A 15,947-nucleotide genomic window follows, 5' to 3' on the forward strand; every position below is an offset into this window, starting at 1 on the left:
AATGTATTCATTTTTAACCTGTGTAAGAGTCATGCTTTGCCTATTTTTGTAGACTTCTCTCTCTCTTTTTTTTTTTTTTTTTTTGTAGACTTCTCTTTTAATAGCATCATCTGCCTTTGAGGTGCCAAGGGAATGGGGTCACTTCCATGGGAAGATGCTCTGGTCTCCGGAGTGGAAGCGGGAACCTGGACATCCATGTGAGCTTCAGGACAACAGGTGTTTGTCTGTGTGGCCCATTGCTGTAGTCCTGGTGCCTAGCATGGAGTAAATGCTCCATGAATATTTGCTGAATGAATATATGAGACAACTGAGTGGATACTTTCTGCTTGGGCTGAGTAGGTTGAGAAGAAAAAGGGTAAGGGAAGACATGTTCTCTATGGAAACAAAGAAGGGGAGATTTCTTGAAGGAGAGGGAAAAATTGATAATTTGTGTTAAATTTTGTAGGGTGTTAGCAAATTGGGGGCCCCTTCTGTCGCTGGTGGCTGTCTTATTTGGTACATATTGCATGATCCAGTCTAGGTAGTTGAGCATAATTTGAAAGAATAGGTGGTGACTTCTCTCCTTAGTGGATAGTGTGGCTTTGGGATAAATGTATTTCTTTCAAAGACTTCTGCTGTAAGTGATAAGGTGCAGCACTGATAAGGTGATGTAAGATAAGGTGCAGCACTGCCTATATTTTGGTCCTGCTGAATATATAAGGGGACAATACAAGGTAAACTTAAACATGCTTGACTAATAGGAAATGTGCAAAAAGTAGGAAAAACTTCTTTAAATCCACCAGCTGTGTTCCATTACTGAAAAGTAGAAAGTTTGAGCTTCTGAAAAGTCTGATCATAGCTTTTGTTGTCTAATAGCAGGAACTTTTGCTGTTAACCAGGAGGAGTACACAGAGATTTCTTGGGACCTGAGCTCTAAGGGAATTTGTTACAGTTAGTTCTGGAACATGCAAAAATTAATCCAGACACAGACCTTATAATCTTCACAAAAGTTAACTCAAAATGGACCACAGACCTAAATATAAAATACAAAACTATGAAACTAGGAGATAACATAGGAGAAAATCCAGAGGACCGTGGGTTTGGCAATGATTCTTTAAATGCAACACCAAGAGCATGAGCCATGGAAGAAAGAATTGATAAACTGGATTTCATTAAAATTAAAATGTTCTGCTCTGTGAAAGGCACTTTCAAGAGAATTAGGAGACAAGCCACAGTCTGGGAAAAAATATTTGCAAAAGACATATCAGAGAAAGGACTGCTGTATAAACATACACAGAACTTTTAAAACCCAACAATAAGAACACAAACAATCTGATTTAAAAATGGGCCAAATGCCTCAACACACACCTCACCAAAGAAGATACACAGATGACAAATAAGCATATGAAAAGATATTCCACATCACATGTCAACCAGGAAATGTGAATTAAAATAACCATGAGATACCATTACGCACCAATTAGACTGGTCTAAATCCAGAATATTGACAACGCCAAATGCTGGTGAGGGTGAGGGGTAGCAGAAATAATCATTCATTGTTGATGGGAATGCAAAATGGTATAGCCCACTTTGTTTGTTTATTTAGTTATTTTGAATTTAAATTTTACTTGGTTAACGTGCTATGTTAACCTAGTTAACATGCAAAATGGTACAGCCACTTTGGAAGGCAGTTGGGCAGTTTGTTACAAAACTAAACCTCCTCTTACCATATGATCAAGCAATTGTGCTCCTTGCTATACCCGAAGGAGCTGAAAACTTACGTCCACACCTAGATCTGCACACTGCTTATGGCAGCTTTACTCATAATTGTCGAAAGCTGGAAGCGACTAAGATGTCCTTCAGTAGGCGAATGGATACATGAACTGTGGTACGTTCAGATAATGGAATATTATTCGGTTTTAAAAAGAAGTGAGCTATCAAACCACGAAAAGATGTGGAGGAAACTTAAATGCGTACTTTTAAGTGAAAGAAGCCAATCTGAAAAGGCTACATAGTATATGATTCCAAGTATGTGACATTCTGAAAAAGGCAAAACTATGGAGACAGTAAAAGATCAGTGGTTTCCAGGGATTAAAGGGGAGGGAGAGATGAACAGACAGAGCACAGAGGATTTTTAGGGCAGTGAAACTACTCTGTATGATACTTCAGTGGTGGATACATGTTATTATACATTTGTCCAAATCCAGAGAATGTCCAACGCCAACGGTGACCCATAATGCACGCTGTGGACTCCGGGTGATAGGTCAATGTAGGTTCATCAACTGTAATAAATATATTGCTCTGGTGGGGGATGTCGATAGCGGTGGAAAGCTATGCATAGGTGGGGGCAGACAGTATATATGGAATCTCTGTACCTTCTGCTCAATTTTGCTATGAATGTAAAACTGCTTTCAAAAGTAGAGTCTAGGGGTGCCTGGGTGGCTCAGTCAGTTAAGCGTCTGACTGCTGGTTTTGGCTCAGGTCATGATCTCATGGTTGGAGAGTTCAAGCCCTGAATTGGCTCCTGCGCTGACAGTGAAGAGGCTGCTCAGGATTCTCTCTCTCTCTCTCTGCCTCTCCTGCGCGTTTTCTCTCTCAAAATAAATAAATAAAAAGTAAAGTCTATTAAAATATTATAATCAAAACATCTGAGCCATAAACTCAATAAATATTTAGATTATAATTTAGAAAAAAATTGAAGCCTCGGAGAGCCTGGAGTTAACCAACTTAAGAAAAACATGCTGATGGGTGTGCTTGGGGGGCTCAGTTGGTTAAGCATCTGACACTTGGTTTTGGCTCAAGTCATGATTTCATGGTTTGTGCATTCGAGCCCCGGATTCTTTCTCTACACGTGCTATCTCAAAATAAATAAACTTAAAAAAAAAAAAGTGCTCATTTCCTACAGCTCCTTTTCCCACTAATAGAACTTTATGTCAGGCCACTTAAATGGTACTCAGGATGTATCCTGCTTTTCCAATGGGGTGGGGGTGGGGGTGGGGCACAAGCAGCTGACCTCAGGTCTGTTCCTCTCCTGCTTGCCCCTACCCAGGTGTGGTACCACCAGGCCCAGGGGCCTCTACCTGAAGTCCCTTTCCTTTAAGCTGTGGCTGGGCCTTGAGTCAGGGAAATCGGCAAGGAAACAGTTGCTGTAAAAGAATCAGGAATGCCTGCAGTGTGCTTCTTACATAGCCAACAGCTCCTGAGAGACAGGAAAAACATTTGAGATGCAGTTATTTGGGTCTGTTGTTTTATCATTGTTTCTTAGTAAAACTAGTTCTTAAACTCTTAAAACTGCTTGTAAGCTAATCAAAGCGGGAAATTATTCTGTGCCATGCCTGAGGTGGAGTGGGGGTGAGGGTGGAGAGTTGGTGGATGAGGGGAAGGAGGAGCCAAGGGCTGATGCCCTATATTCATTCATTCCGTAAATTCAGGCATCCAGTAGTGAACAAGAAACACAAGTTTTCTGTTTCTATTCTTGAAGTGGGAAATACAGGCAATAAACAAAGAAACAGGTTATTTAACAAGATGATGTTAGAACAGAATAAGATATGATGGGCATGAGGTGGGGACTGGGAGGCTGAGGATTGGGACAGGGGTACTTTATTAAGCGTGTGGGGAAGACCATTGAGCAGGCAGAGACCAGAATGAGGTGAGGGTGCCAACTGTGTGAGGGTCCCTAGCTAAAGGTACGGTCAGTCTTAGAAAGGGCCCTTCTGCCTTCTCTGGATAACTCATTTATATACCAAGGTGGCAGAACAGGTTATTTTCTTTCTTTCTTGCCTCCTTCTTGAAATGAGACACAAATCCATTTCTTCTTTGGGGCTGGGTACCTGTAAATCTGACTGATGCTGCTCAAGGCTTCACAGAGAAATTCTTGGCATATATCAAGACAAATGAGATATGTATATATGCCAGCCTAAGCTAAGGAATGGGATAGTGCTGTGGAGTTCAAAGGGGAGAAGGGCAATTCACAGGGCAATGAGATGTTTGGTAATTAGATGTTTGCCCTGCTATACAGATGTTAGATAAAATTTATCATTGGTAATAACTCTCATTCTAGAAAAGACACCCAATTTAGATACTTCTAGGCAGTTAAGGGAGGGGCAAAGTTTCTCTTGAGTTCCTCAGGGTCTGGATTGCTTTCAGTTCAAAACAGTCCACATGACAAAGTGGCACATTTTGGGGACACCTGTTCTGAATCCCTTCATAAGTCATCAGCAAGGATTGCCAGGTCTCTGCCCGGCATCCATCCTGGAGGAAGTAAGCCATCCAAAACTGTCTGGTGCAGAACAACGTCTCAGGTTGGGAGTTCTAAACTTGTAGTCCAGGGCCTTCAGCTCTAATAAGATTTCAGTGTGTAACAGCACTCCAACCGTCTTAAGGGTTAACTTGCTTCAAGCTTATGCACTCTTTGCTTGCTGACCTAAGTCCCTTGGTCTACAGCAGAACCAGCCTAATTTCCTTGAGATTTGCCGGCCTTGAGGAATGAAGGCCCACGCTCTCCCAGAAGATAAGGCCTTACTACAGTCACAAACAGCCGCCGCTGACTCCAGCAAGTCCGTTTAAGGTCACATCCACATACGACTAGCTGCCTGGCACCTGCTTCTCTGCACTTAGCTCTCCTCCCTTTTCCAATGCCTTCCCCTTAAAAACCCTCAGGCTTCGCCTGATCGGGGAAGACGGTCTTTGAGAAGTTAGTCTACCATCTTCCCAGGTTGCCGGTTTCCTGAATAAAAAAATAACCTTCTTTTCCCACCGTTACTTGTCTCTCGAATATTGATTTTCCAGCAGGGAGCAGCTGAACCTGGGTTCAGAACCTGTTCTCTGTCCAATAACAAGCCTGCGCAAACCGCTTGTGCATTTCCCCGGGGAGTGTCTAGAGCAGTCACTCTCAAAAGGGGGCGACGTCTCCAGAACAGCGATTGGCCTAAGGAGTCCACGGCCACGCTCCTACTACTGGGAAAACCGACAAGGTCAGCTTCACCACCCCTTTCTCGGTTGTGAGGGCAGAAAGAAAAACCCCCGGAACCCTCCCAAGCGCGGCGTAAACGCATCTCTGCTAGGTGTTACGCCTAGGTTCGGACTTTGGCTACTCGGGCCACACACGGGCCGTCGCACCGAAGGTCGTCGCGGGCTATTTGCTCGCCAGTCGCGCAGCATTGTGGGGCTGGTAGTTCCCGTTGGTGCGTGGGTGCGGGCTGCCGAAGCCACAGAACTACACCTCCCATCAAGGACTCCGGCAGCAGCAGGCGCACGTTCTGTGCGTGAGCGACCACACTTCCGGACGAGCCGGGGGGCGGGACCGTGGCGGAGGCTGGAGCTTGGCGTCGGGATGCAGCGCCCCGGGCCCTTCAGCACCCTCTACGGGCGGGTCTTGGCCCCGCTGCCCGGGCGGGCCGGGGGCGCGGCCTCTGGCGGAGGCGGGAACAGCTGGGGTGTCCTGGGTTCCCACGTGCAGCCTCCCGGGCGCACGCAGTCCGGGACCCGCGCCGGCGTCGGCGGTACAGGTACCTACGGCGGGGACGCCAACGGCGCCTGCCCGGCCCCCTCCACGATGTCCAAGGCCGAGGAGGCCAAGAAGCTGGCGGGCCGCGCGGCGGTGGAGAACCACGTGAGGGTGAGCAGCTCCGGGCGTGGGGCTCCTGTGCTCTGCCTGATGGGCTCCTGTTGCGCGCTCTGGGCGGGGGGGTGCGTGAGAGGAGAGAGGGTGCACACTTTATCCGGGTTTAGATCCCCCCCACCCCCCGCGCTTTTCCTTGCTCCTTAAAGATCTTTTAGATGTGGAATCAGTTGGGGGCGAGTTCCCTAAAAGTTGAGCTTTCTAAAAAGACTCCTTGTCCGGCGGGGTAACACTTTGCAAAGTGGAGTCTGGTGGTGTCTGATGTGTTTGGAGTGGGGCTGGCGGGGACTTGCCGTGCGGCTTCCTTATCAACAAATGGCAAATGGTGAGTCCTGAGGCTGCCAAGAGCTCTTCATCGCTCTTTATTGTGCTGGGAAGTGGAGAGCTGTTTTGAAAATTGCGTTGAAATTTCACTCCAAGGAGGTTCTTAGCGTGGCGCGCGTCCGGTCCTGAGTGTACTCGCTAGCGAAAGAGAGACAGGAAGACTCAGGCTTTAAACCTCCTGCTTTTCACAGGGGTGGGTGGGCGCTTGCATTTTGGAGGAAGCTGTTCTGTAAGGTTGGGGCGCAGAGATGTCTAGGTGTTACCGGTGGGGTCGTGGCCCCACTTGTTAAGTGGCGGGTGTGGTGCTGTTCAGTGAAGTCTCTTAACCAGAGTGGATTTGCTTTTATCAGTCAGGTTAATTATCTTAATTGTGGTACTTCCCCGGAGCCAAGTGGAGTATCTCTGCCCTTTGGTGGAGTTTCCTGGGCTCTGTTGGGCTTTTTGTCTCTCTTTTTATTTCTTAGAAAGTGGTATCAGATTCCCTCTCTCCTTTAATGATAGTTCTTTACGTTTACATTTGTTAATGCTTCAGCATATAGAGTTACTTTCCATTGATATATGATGTTTGATCCTCAAACAGCTCGACTAAGTGGGAGGGACCAGTGTGTTAACTTGTTTCTATGGAAACATGTTTTGTAGAGGAATGCCCAAGGATCCTCCGGGACCCAAACTGAGTGACTCCTATTCCAGTGCCCTTCCACCAGCTCCCCAGCTGCCCTGTTCTGGTGTATTTTGTTCTAAGTCTGGTTAGCAGTGGAGTTTTCCATGGGAATTCTCAGAGACAATGCAAAATGTGCAGTCTGGCTCTGCTTTTGGGATTCAGTGCCTCAGCTGAAAAATTGGGACAGTAAGCTGAAATTTCAAAATGCCTGTATAAAGTGAGTAATTAATAGATGAGTAAATGAAATCTGTACATACCTTTTCCTATTATTTACATTAATACTTACTGACATTAAGTATTCTTGACTTTCGTTTTATAATGTATTTGCTTACATAAAAATCTGTAAGCCCCCACCTGAGGCTAGAGCTACAAAACACTGGATTCCAGCCACATTATTCTGTGAAATTACCGGGTGATCATGGGGAGAGCTTCATTGGCACTTTGGGGCACCTCACACCAATCTCAGTTGCATCTGCTTTGCCTACAGAGCTTCTTCCTGAGATGCTAACATTACCTGAATTTTGTATTTTCTGCTTTTAAACGTTGATTTGTTCATTTCATTCGTTTGCCAGGTATTTGAGTGTCTAATATGTGTCAGGCAGTTAGTGTGGTGGCCAGAAATGTTGCTTCAGGGAGAAGGAAAATCATTTCCTGTATACTCCTGCAAACAGGAGAGTTCAAATCTACACATTTACTGAACATAGTCATGTGCCTGATTGTCAAGGCTTAGCTACTAGCTGCCCTCTGGGGAGTTGGGGGAGAGGGGTGTCCTTTGTCCCAATCTAAGCCATGTTTTTCTTCTAGTGCCTTGTGTCTTGAAATTGTTCACTTGTGTCAGTTTATCAAGGTGGTCATGTGCCAAGTCCTGTTGGTCCCACCTTTGGAATGTTGTTAGAGCTGACCCTTCCCTTTGACCTATCACCTTTACCAGTTTAAGCTCTCCCCATGGCCAGAGGATAGCAGTTACCCTTATCTTGTCCCCTCTGCCAATCTACCGAGTGATCCATTATCATCTTCTGAAGCGCTCATCTGCTCTTGTCACAGTGGCCCTCAGGTGGCCTCATTTTAATGTCCCTGTTAACATCTAAAGTATCTATTGCGAGCTCGGTACTGGGCCAGCTGCAGAGAATGCACGGAAGAGAGGCTGTGGTTCTTTTCCTGAAGCCCACAGTCTTGTTTCCTTCTATAATCCTTTGTCCTCCATGTACCAGAACATTGGAAAAGTCAGACTACTGGCATAGAGTGTGTTTTAACATCACTACACTTTACCTAGAATACTCGCTCTTGTCCTCTGACCTTGCCTGTTAAAGTCGTATATGTCCTTCAGGGTTTGGTTCAAAGACCATTTCCTCCTTTCGGTTTTTCCTTAGCCTCCTAAGTAGCAGGGAGATCTTTTCGATTCTGTAGTGCTTTATACCTCTTAGATGCTTTATGGTGTCTTATGTTCTAGTCATCTGTATGTTTATCTCTCCTATCCTCCTAAAGAGTAAGTAAGCTCTTAGTGGATAGTTAACCTTATCTTTGCTCAATGGTGGTTGCAGCAGGGCCTGCCTGGTAAATGTTGGTTGAGTTGGTGGAGTGTGGACACAAATATGGAGGTTGTGGTGGCCCTTTGCTTAGTTAGAATCTCTGGAGTGTAGGGTTTCCAGTTGCCCAGCCCATTGGTGTTCCACTGTGGTGACCACTTCCACATCTGGATGGATGGAGAACCTGGAGAGTTCTCAGCTGAACCCTTTGGGTAGCCACCCTGACTTCAGATGTGCCTGTTCCTGGCAGTATAGCCACCCGGGATGGGTTACCATGCAGGGCCATGTTCTCCTGAAGGTCTGTAGCTCCCTTTGTTCCCTTTGGAGCCTGGCTTTGTTTCGTTGACCGACTTAGCTTGAAGTTGGTGAGCAGTAGCTCCAGTTGGTCAGCAGAAGTGTTTCATATGACACGTGGTCTGGTATTGCCCATCAGAAGGGGCCCGTTCCTCCTGAAGAGCTTGCTTGGCAGCTGCCTGCTGTTGGGCCACCTCACAGGCAGCCTTTGGCTGTCTCTGTTTCGCTTTGGCTAGGACACTGATTCCTGGGCCAGTCATTTGATTCCATGGTAGGAGAACCACGTGGTTGAAGAGCTTGCGCCTGGCAGGCCTCTGTCTGTAATTCCTGGCCTCCTCCACAAAGGGAAGAGTCTTGCGTAGAGCTTGTCTGACTCACCAGAGTTCATCTGTGTGCCACCTGCCTGCTGGGAGCCCGTGAGCGACATCAGTGTATGGTAATGAGGATGACTGTATAGCTAGAGCTGTCAGCTCTGGGTCAGGTGTGAGAGTCAGGTCAAGCCTACGTAGGCCTCAGTAAATTAAGTAATTTTCTCATTCTTGAAGATACCCAGCTATTTTTTTTTTTTTAAGTTTATTTATTTATTTTCAGAGGGAGAGATGTAGAGAGAATCCCAAGCAGGCTCTGTGCTGTCAGATCATGACTTGGGTGGACATCAAGAGTTGGACGCTTGCCTGGCACCCCCAGATATCCAGCTATTTTGACTGTTTTTGTGTTGTGACCTACCATTCACTTGTCTTGAAGACCTTACTGTTGACGTTTGCGCAGGTAGCTAAATGACTACTGGATGATGCATTGCCTTCATGAGGGCATCACTGAAGGTGGAATACTGACCCAGAACAAGCTCTCTTCTGAGGGCCCCATGGTGGATTTGGTGATTTGGGAACTATGAGTTAGTCAGAGTGATTTCCATCAGGTAGCAAGCACAGAGGCTAATGGGTAAAGCCATCAGTAGGTAGAGGCCCAGCTGGAAGTGCTTTAGTGGCTGGGATATTAACATTTCATTTCTTTTTTGCAGCTCTCTCCACTTGTTGGTCATGCTTTCTAATCCTTTACAGTTTGAGCTGTGGTCTTGCTTTGAGAAGGACTGTATCAGATACGGGCCCAGGGGCTAGCATTGGGTGTTTGTCCTGTGGGGAGTGAGGGGTGTTGGCTCTAGCTCTCAATTTGTCCTGAGTTGCCCCCAGGATTTTTTGTCTCCTATGAAGTATTAAAAAACAAAATTCAACAGTAAAATTTAAAGATCTATTGGCTTTATTCAGTGGTTCATGAATCAGGCAGCATCCAAGCTAGCACATAGAAAGGAACTCCAAAGAGCTTTGCAAAATGAAAGACTTTCTTAGTCAGAAGGGACAGGACCTAGGACTAGGCGTAAAAGCAGGTTGGTTATTACAAGGTCACTTTGCTATAGGGGATGGCAGAGTTCTCTCAGGCAGATTACCTAGCTCGTGCTGATTAGACAGTTCCTGACTGACTGGCTTAAGATTTCCTTTCTGGAAGAGCCAAAACTGTAATTAAGTCAAGTCTTGGTTTGGTGACCTGGGGCTTAGCATAAGTGACTCCATTTGGGGCCTTTTTTCTGTTTTTTCTGTCTATTTTTTTTTTTTTTTTTTTAAACACTCGCTGCTTCCTATCAGGCAAAAGATTTAGCTTACTTAAAATGAATGTGCAATTTAAGCTGGCTTTACAAAAATGTTCTGCAGGTGAGTACTGAAAGATTCCTGGCCAATCCCCAGGGGCAGTCAGAAAGGAAAAGCTGTACAAAAAACACAGAGCCTAGGTATACCCTAAGAGTGAAAAGCAGAGTTTTCTAGCTTCAGTGACTTTACAGCGACTAATCACAGGCATCTTCAGGTTGGTGGCATCACAGGGAAACTTCAGGGGGGCACCAGGCCCGCCATCTAGAGCCTCCCTGAAGTGAGCAGAAGGGGTAGAGTCCAAAGTAACCTTTAGGGTGATGCAGCCTGGCCAGGTCTGAGGAACCAGAGAGGGTCCCTCGGGACCAGTCAAGAGGGTCCTTGGCTTCACACAGGATCAAAATCAAACTCAAGCTGGTAGGAAGTGAGAGCAGAGTTTATTGAATAGTGCGAGGGATAGATTATAGCAGACCTGAGTGTCTGGGAGACCCAGGAAGGAAAGGAGAGAGACTCCCATTTTTGCTTGGGGGCCGGGGTTTTTATTGAGGACAGTGGCCCTGGGGTATGTGCCTCTCAGGCATCCTGGAACTGGTCAAAACAAGGATGAGTGCAGGGTGCCTCTGTGGCTCAATTGGTTGAGCATCAGACTCTTGATTTAGGCTCCCAGGGTTGTGGGATCGAGCCCCGTGTTGGGCTCTGCTGAGCGAAGAGCCTGCTTGGCTCCTTGGGATCCTCTCTCTGCCCCTGCCCTACTCTCTAGCTCTTTCAAAAACCTAAAAATAAATAAAAATTAAAAAAAGAAAAGGATGAGTGCCCAGGTATTCCCCATAAGTCACTTATACCTATGCCCTGGAGCTAGGAGTCTCCGAAAACCCTTCATGATGACCCCACCCCATCAGTACTTAGATGTTATCTATTGTGCTAGAAGACTGAAGATACCCTGAACTCCCTGACCTTTACAAGGAGGACATACTTTTATCGATACCCTAAGGCATGTTTAGGGTGGGGGGGTGCACACAGTCCTAGGGATGAGGTTGAAGTGGTGGTGGTGAGGGTCCAGAGCCGATGGCCAAGAAATCTTGCGACGTCTTTGGTGCCAAGGTGCCTTTGTTAAAGCATGGGGACAGGACCGGTGGGCCAAAGAGCTGCTCTGGGGTTCGAACTGATTATATACCTGGGAGTTTGGGGGGAGGGGGTGTGTGTAAAGGCAGTGGGAAGTTCTCAGACTTTCATATGCTGGTGAAGACTCAGAAGATACTGGAGGCCTTGCTTTTTTTGAGCTAAAGTTATTTTTCCCTCTAGCAAAGTATTAACGTTAAGACCATTAAGACCATGGGGAGTTCCCAGAGGAATGTTTTACTCTGCCTATCTCAAGTATTTGTCAATGGGCTGCAGGTTATAAAGAAATTTAATTTTATCTACATTTTCTTGCCATTGTTCCCCACATCACTATGGAGGGGGAGGGTGATGTTAGGGTTTCAGGAAGCTGAGTCTGTAGGTTTCGGGAGATTGCCTTTTTTCTTGTAAATCATTAAAACAGTTGCAAACTGGGGCGCCTGGGTGGCTCAGTCGGTTAAGCAGCCGACTTCCGCTCAGGTCACGATCTCGCAGTCCATGAGTTCGAGCCCCGCGTCGGGCTCTGTGCTGACAGCTCAGAGCCTGGAGCCTGTTTCAGATTCTGTGTCTCCCTCTCTCTGACCCTCCCCTGTTCATGCTCTGTCTCTGTCTCAAAAATAAGTAAAAACGTTAAAACAAAAATTAAAAAAAAACAAAACAGTTGCAAACTGATGGAGACCCACGTCCTGCACGACTGTGATCTCTGTCAGTTTGTTTTTCCCTTTGCTTTGGTCTTGGGCGGCCAGAAGTGCCTGAGGAATGTCACATATCCCACCTGGAGAGAGGGGTCTGGGGTGTTAGCTTGTGCTTTGCCCTCAGTTTGCCTTTGGCTCCCTCATCACTAGCAAGAATAGAAGCAGGAAAAAGCGAAAAAGCAGGGTGTTTTTTCCCACCATGGGGTCGCTTCAGTTTCCCTGTCTGAAGGGGATGGCAGACGTTTTGAAATAGGAAACCACATCAGCATCCGTCCACTTGATGCCAGAAGGTCCCTATTTTGCACAACGCTGCCTCAATATGGGAAGAGGGTGAAGCTTTTTTAGGATTATGAGAAAGAGTCTTCACCTGCAGTAGGGACAATGGGTAAGAGTGCTGTGAGTACAAAGGACAAGAAACAGGCCTCAGGAGCCTGCTATCCTAAGAAAGGGGGAGAATCCCTGTGAGCAGACGGGGGCAGAGTAGGGGCCCAGCCGGGGTCAGTTAAACCACAAACAGCAAAACAGGGTCAGGGTACTACAATTAGGAACTAATGTGGAGCTCACTCAGTTCCTAAGCAACTTCCTGCCAGACTAAGGCAAAACAGCTAGAAACCAGAGCAAAAGCTACCATTCATTAAGCACTTACCAAGAATATTTATTAAATGTTAATATAAGTCAAATCTCACAACAATCCTTTGTGACCTCAACCCTAATTATCTCCACTTTAGCGAAGAATTCAACACCATAAGGCAAAATTTAAGGAAATGAGCAAAAGACATTACTAAATATCCTTTCTTTGGAATGGCCTTCCACTAGGCCATTTACAACTCTGTGGAGAGACCTTTAACTTGTAGAACACTCTTAATGCACGTAATTTTTGTTCATAGAAATGCAAATTTTATGAGAGTCAACTGATTATTATCCTAAGACTCTTGTAAATTCATTTCAACATTTCTTGACTGCATATGAATTTCGGTTCTAGGGTTTTTCCTGTGGACAGGTTGTAACATCTTTTCCCATTCACTCATTAATTTAATGAGCTAAATGAAATCTATGACCTATTCATTTTATATTGACATAAGTCTCGTAATTTTCTTTTTTTTTTTTTTTAAATAATCTTTTCACAATATCAGTTACCTCCTACATAACCTTACTTTGAATAAGCAACTTCAGGAAGTTCAGTATGCTGAAATATTTTGTGTCAAATTTCTTAGAGTTCCAGCAACTGATTAACAACTCATTGTGCAAGGGGAAGCCCATAGTGAATTTTTTTGCTGTAAATGATGAAGTTTTGGGGTGATGGTGGGATGGTCCGTAGCCGATGGCCAAGAAAGAATTCTTGAGGAGGTCTTTGGAGCAAAAAGGTGATTTTATTAAGGCACGGAGACAGGACCCTGTGGACAGGAAGAGCTGCACTGGGGTCATGACAGGTTACTCACTATGTATGTGTGTGTGTGTATATATATATATATATATACATATGTGTGTGTGTGTGTGTGTGTGTACATATATGTGTGTGTGCGTATGTGTATGTATATATATACATAGGGATATAGAAGTCTCTAAGGGATTTTGGAGCAAGGTTTCCAGGACCTTGAGGGGCTAGCTGTTAGCTAGGGAAATGCCATTTTTTACTGTTTAGTAAAACCTCAGTCATGAGACCTTTCAGATGTATATCGGTAGGCAATAAGTTCAGAGTATGATTACCAGCGTATATCTTGGGGTGCTTGAGATTAAGGAAGTAGACTTACAGGTTCCTGAAGGTTGGGACAATGTTCAGCCAAGGTTCTCTTTTGCCCCTAGCAAAGTGCCATCATGGAGACAGTTGAGCTCCTAGAGGGGGGTTACTCTGCCAGTTTCAAGGACTTGTCAATGGACTGTAGGCAGTAAGGGAGTTTAATTTTTCATTTGCCTTAGTTTCCCACATCACCATGGCAAGCACTTAAACCCCTTTCCTTTGTTCTTGGGTAGCCAGGAGTGTCCAGGGAATATCACACATATTTCCACCCTGGGGGGCAGGGGGTGGTGGTGGTGCCAGCCTGTATTTTGCCCTCAGCTTACCCCATGTTCCCTCATCAATGAGCAAGACAACAGGCCCCGAATTAAGTCACTTGTGTTAAGCCTGTATCACCAAAAGAAGATTTAATTACATTTTCAGCCCTCCCAGAAGTGGAATGTTCTGTTAGTCCATCAGGAATTGTCTGCTCGGCACTAGTTAGGTAATCTGCCTCAGTGGCCCCTACTGCCCCCTAAGGAAAAGTAACCTGGCAATAACCAGTCTGCTGTTTTGCCTGCTGTGACTTCCTTGTTCACACTTCCTTCTGGCTGTAAAAGTCTCATTTCGTGTAGCTCCTCGGAGCTCCTTTCTGTCTCTGCCAGATTGAATGCGGCCTGACTTGCTCAAATACATTCTTAAAATTTTTAATGTGCCTCAGTTTACCTTTTTAACAGGAGGAAATGGTGATGTTAGTGTCAGATGAGAGTAGAAGGAGCTGTTGATAAACTGCCATGGGCACTAGGCTAAATTACTCTCAGTTGGTTCTGTTCAGTGCTTATGTTGCTATCAAATGGGCACAGCACCTTGATCTAGGAAGTGGGCTAAAGAGGGCGTCACATATGGTATTAATGAGTTTTTGTTTTTCCTCTCCTTTTTTTGGCAGAATAACCAAGTGCTGGGAATTGGAAGTGGCTCTACAATCGTTCATGCTGTACAGCGAATAGGTATGCTCTTGGGCTGTCTGGATGTTTTGTGGGGGCCACGGGGATGAAGATGTGGAAGAGGGGGATGGAGGGGGGGCACAGCATTGGCACCTGCCCAGCTCTGCTCTTCTGAGAGGTATTCTTGGGCCTCTTCAGCCAACTTTGGGGGATGCCCTGGCTTTGTTTACTTTGCTCATGTGGAGGGTAGGAGCTGATTTAGGAGGAGATCTCAACAGAATTTTAATCCTCATCAGTGGTCCTGTGTGTGGCCCCTGGGGCCCTGAAGCAAGGCTTCTAAAGCCTTTGGGTCCCTCAGTTAATTTTAGGTGGGCAAACTGAGCTCAGAGCAGGCTCGCCTGTCCGTGATCCTGGAGTGGATATGAGGCACCCAGAGTTGGTGGCTCCTTCCTGCAGGTACTGGCTTACTGATTAGGGTGTCTCTGAGCTTAGGAAAGGCTCTGGAATTATCAGCCCCTGTGGCTGCTCAACAGGTTTTACTGCCCTGCTTTTGTTTGTTAAAACAAAGCCCAGGAGAGACTTGCCTGAATGCTGATTGCTTCTTCTAGGTGCCAAGGCGGGGGCAGTGCTCAGGAGACAAAGTCCAGGAACACTTTGTCTTTAAAAGAGTGGCTGTGGTGCTGGCGTGATGGCTGCTGGAATCCTTATTGCCTTAACACGGGCTTTTGTGTTACATACCTTTCTACCTTACCATTGAGTGTGTGGAGGATTGCAGGGCAAAGGAATTACTGTGCATTTCATAATAGTGGCTTCTGAACCTCCCATGTTGCAGATCCAATGAGTCAAAAGATTGGAACTTTTAATAAGGTAGTTTTTTTCTTAAGATCCCTCCCCCTCACCGAAATGCACAAATCCAAAAAGAATAAGTAAACCCTGTTTAACCGCCCTCTGGTGGCCTATAAATGATTATATGTTTTATGCATGTAAAGTTCTCCTTTTTCTGTGAGAGGCAATATAAGGAAGTAGTTAAGACTGGAGCTAGCTGGACTGCATGGGATATCAGCTCTGCCACCTGTTAGTGATAAAACTACCCAGTGACTTTACCTATCTGTGCCTCCGTTTCTTCATCTGTAAAGTGGGAATAATAATTGCAGCTTACCTTTGGGTTGTTAGGATGAGAAGAGTTCACATGTACAAAAGTCTTTGAATATTGCCAGGTACGTAGTAGTAGCAAACACCTGACATGGCTCTATTCGTAGTTAGTATTTACTCCTGTCCCTGTCTTGTGTGTGCGATGTGTGTTCACAAACTTTCTCACCAAGGCTGGGGACACAGAATGAAAGGCGGCTGTCAGTGGGGGAATAGACCTTTCCTTTTTTTTTTTTTTTTTACTTTTTTTTAAAAATTTTTTTCTTTTTTTAACCTTTATTTATTTTT

The 15,947-nt window shown here is 45.6% G+C and overlaps 1 protein-coding gene across 2 annotated transcripts in view; it reads left to right on the forward strand.

Annotated features, from left to right (window-relative positions):
• Window positions 1-4,783: 4,783 nt before the first annotated feature.
• Window positions 4,784-15,947, forward strand: part of RPIA (ribose 5-phosphate isomerase A) — a 32,590-nt gene continuing 21,426 nt past the window's right edge. The window contains exons 1-2 of one of the 2 annotated variants that reach the window (XM_049652109.1): window positions 4,784-5,596; window positions 14,513-14,573. In XM_049652109.1, coding sequence (XP_049508066.1) covers window positions 5,312-5,596; window positions 14,513-14,573 — 346 coding nt within the window. In that variant the 5' untranslated portion in view covers window positions 4,784-5,311. The remainder of the gene's footprint in view (window positions 5,597-14,512; window positions 14,574-15,947) is intronic. The other variant, XM_049652108.1, reaches the window with a different exon arrangement.

This window comes from Panthera uncia (assembly GCF_023721935.1).
Source record: "Panthera uncia isolate 11264 chromosome A3 unlocalized genomic scaffold, Puncia_PCG_1.0 HiC_scaffold_12, whole genome shotgun sequence".
Taxonomy (NCBI): Eukaryota; Metazoa; Chordata; class Mammalia; order Carnivora; family Felidae; genus Panthera; species Panthera uncia.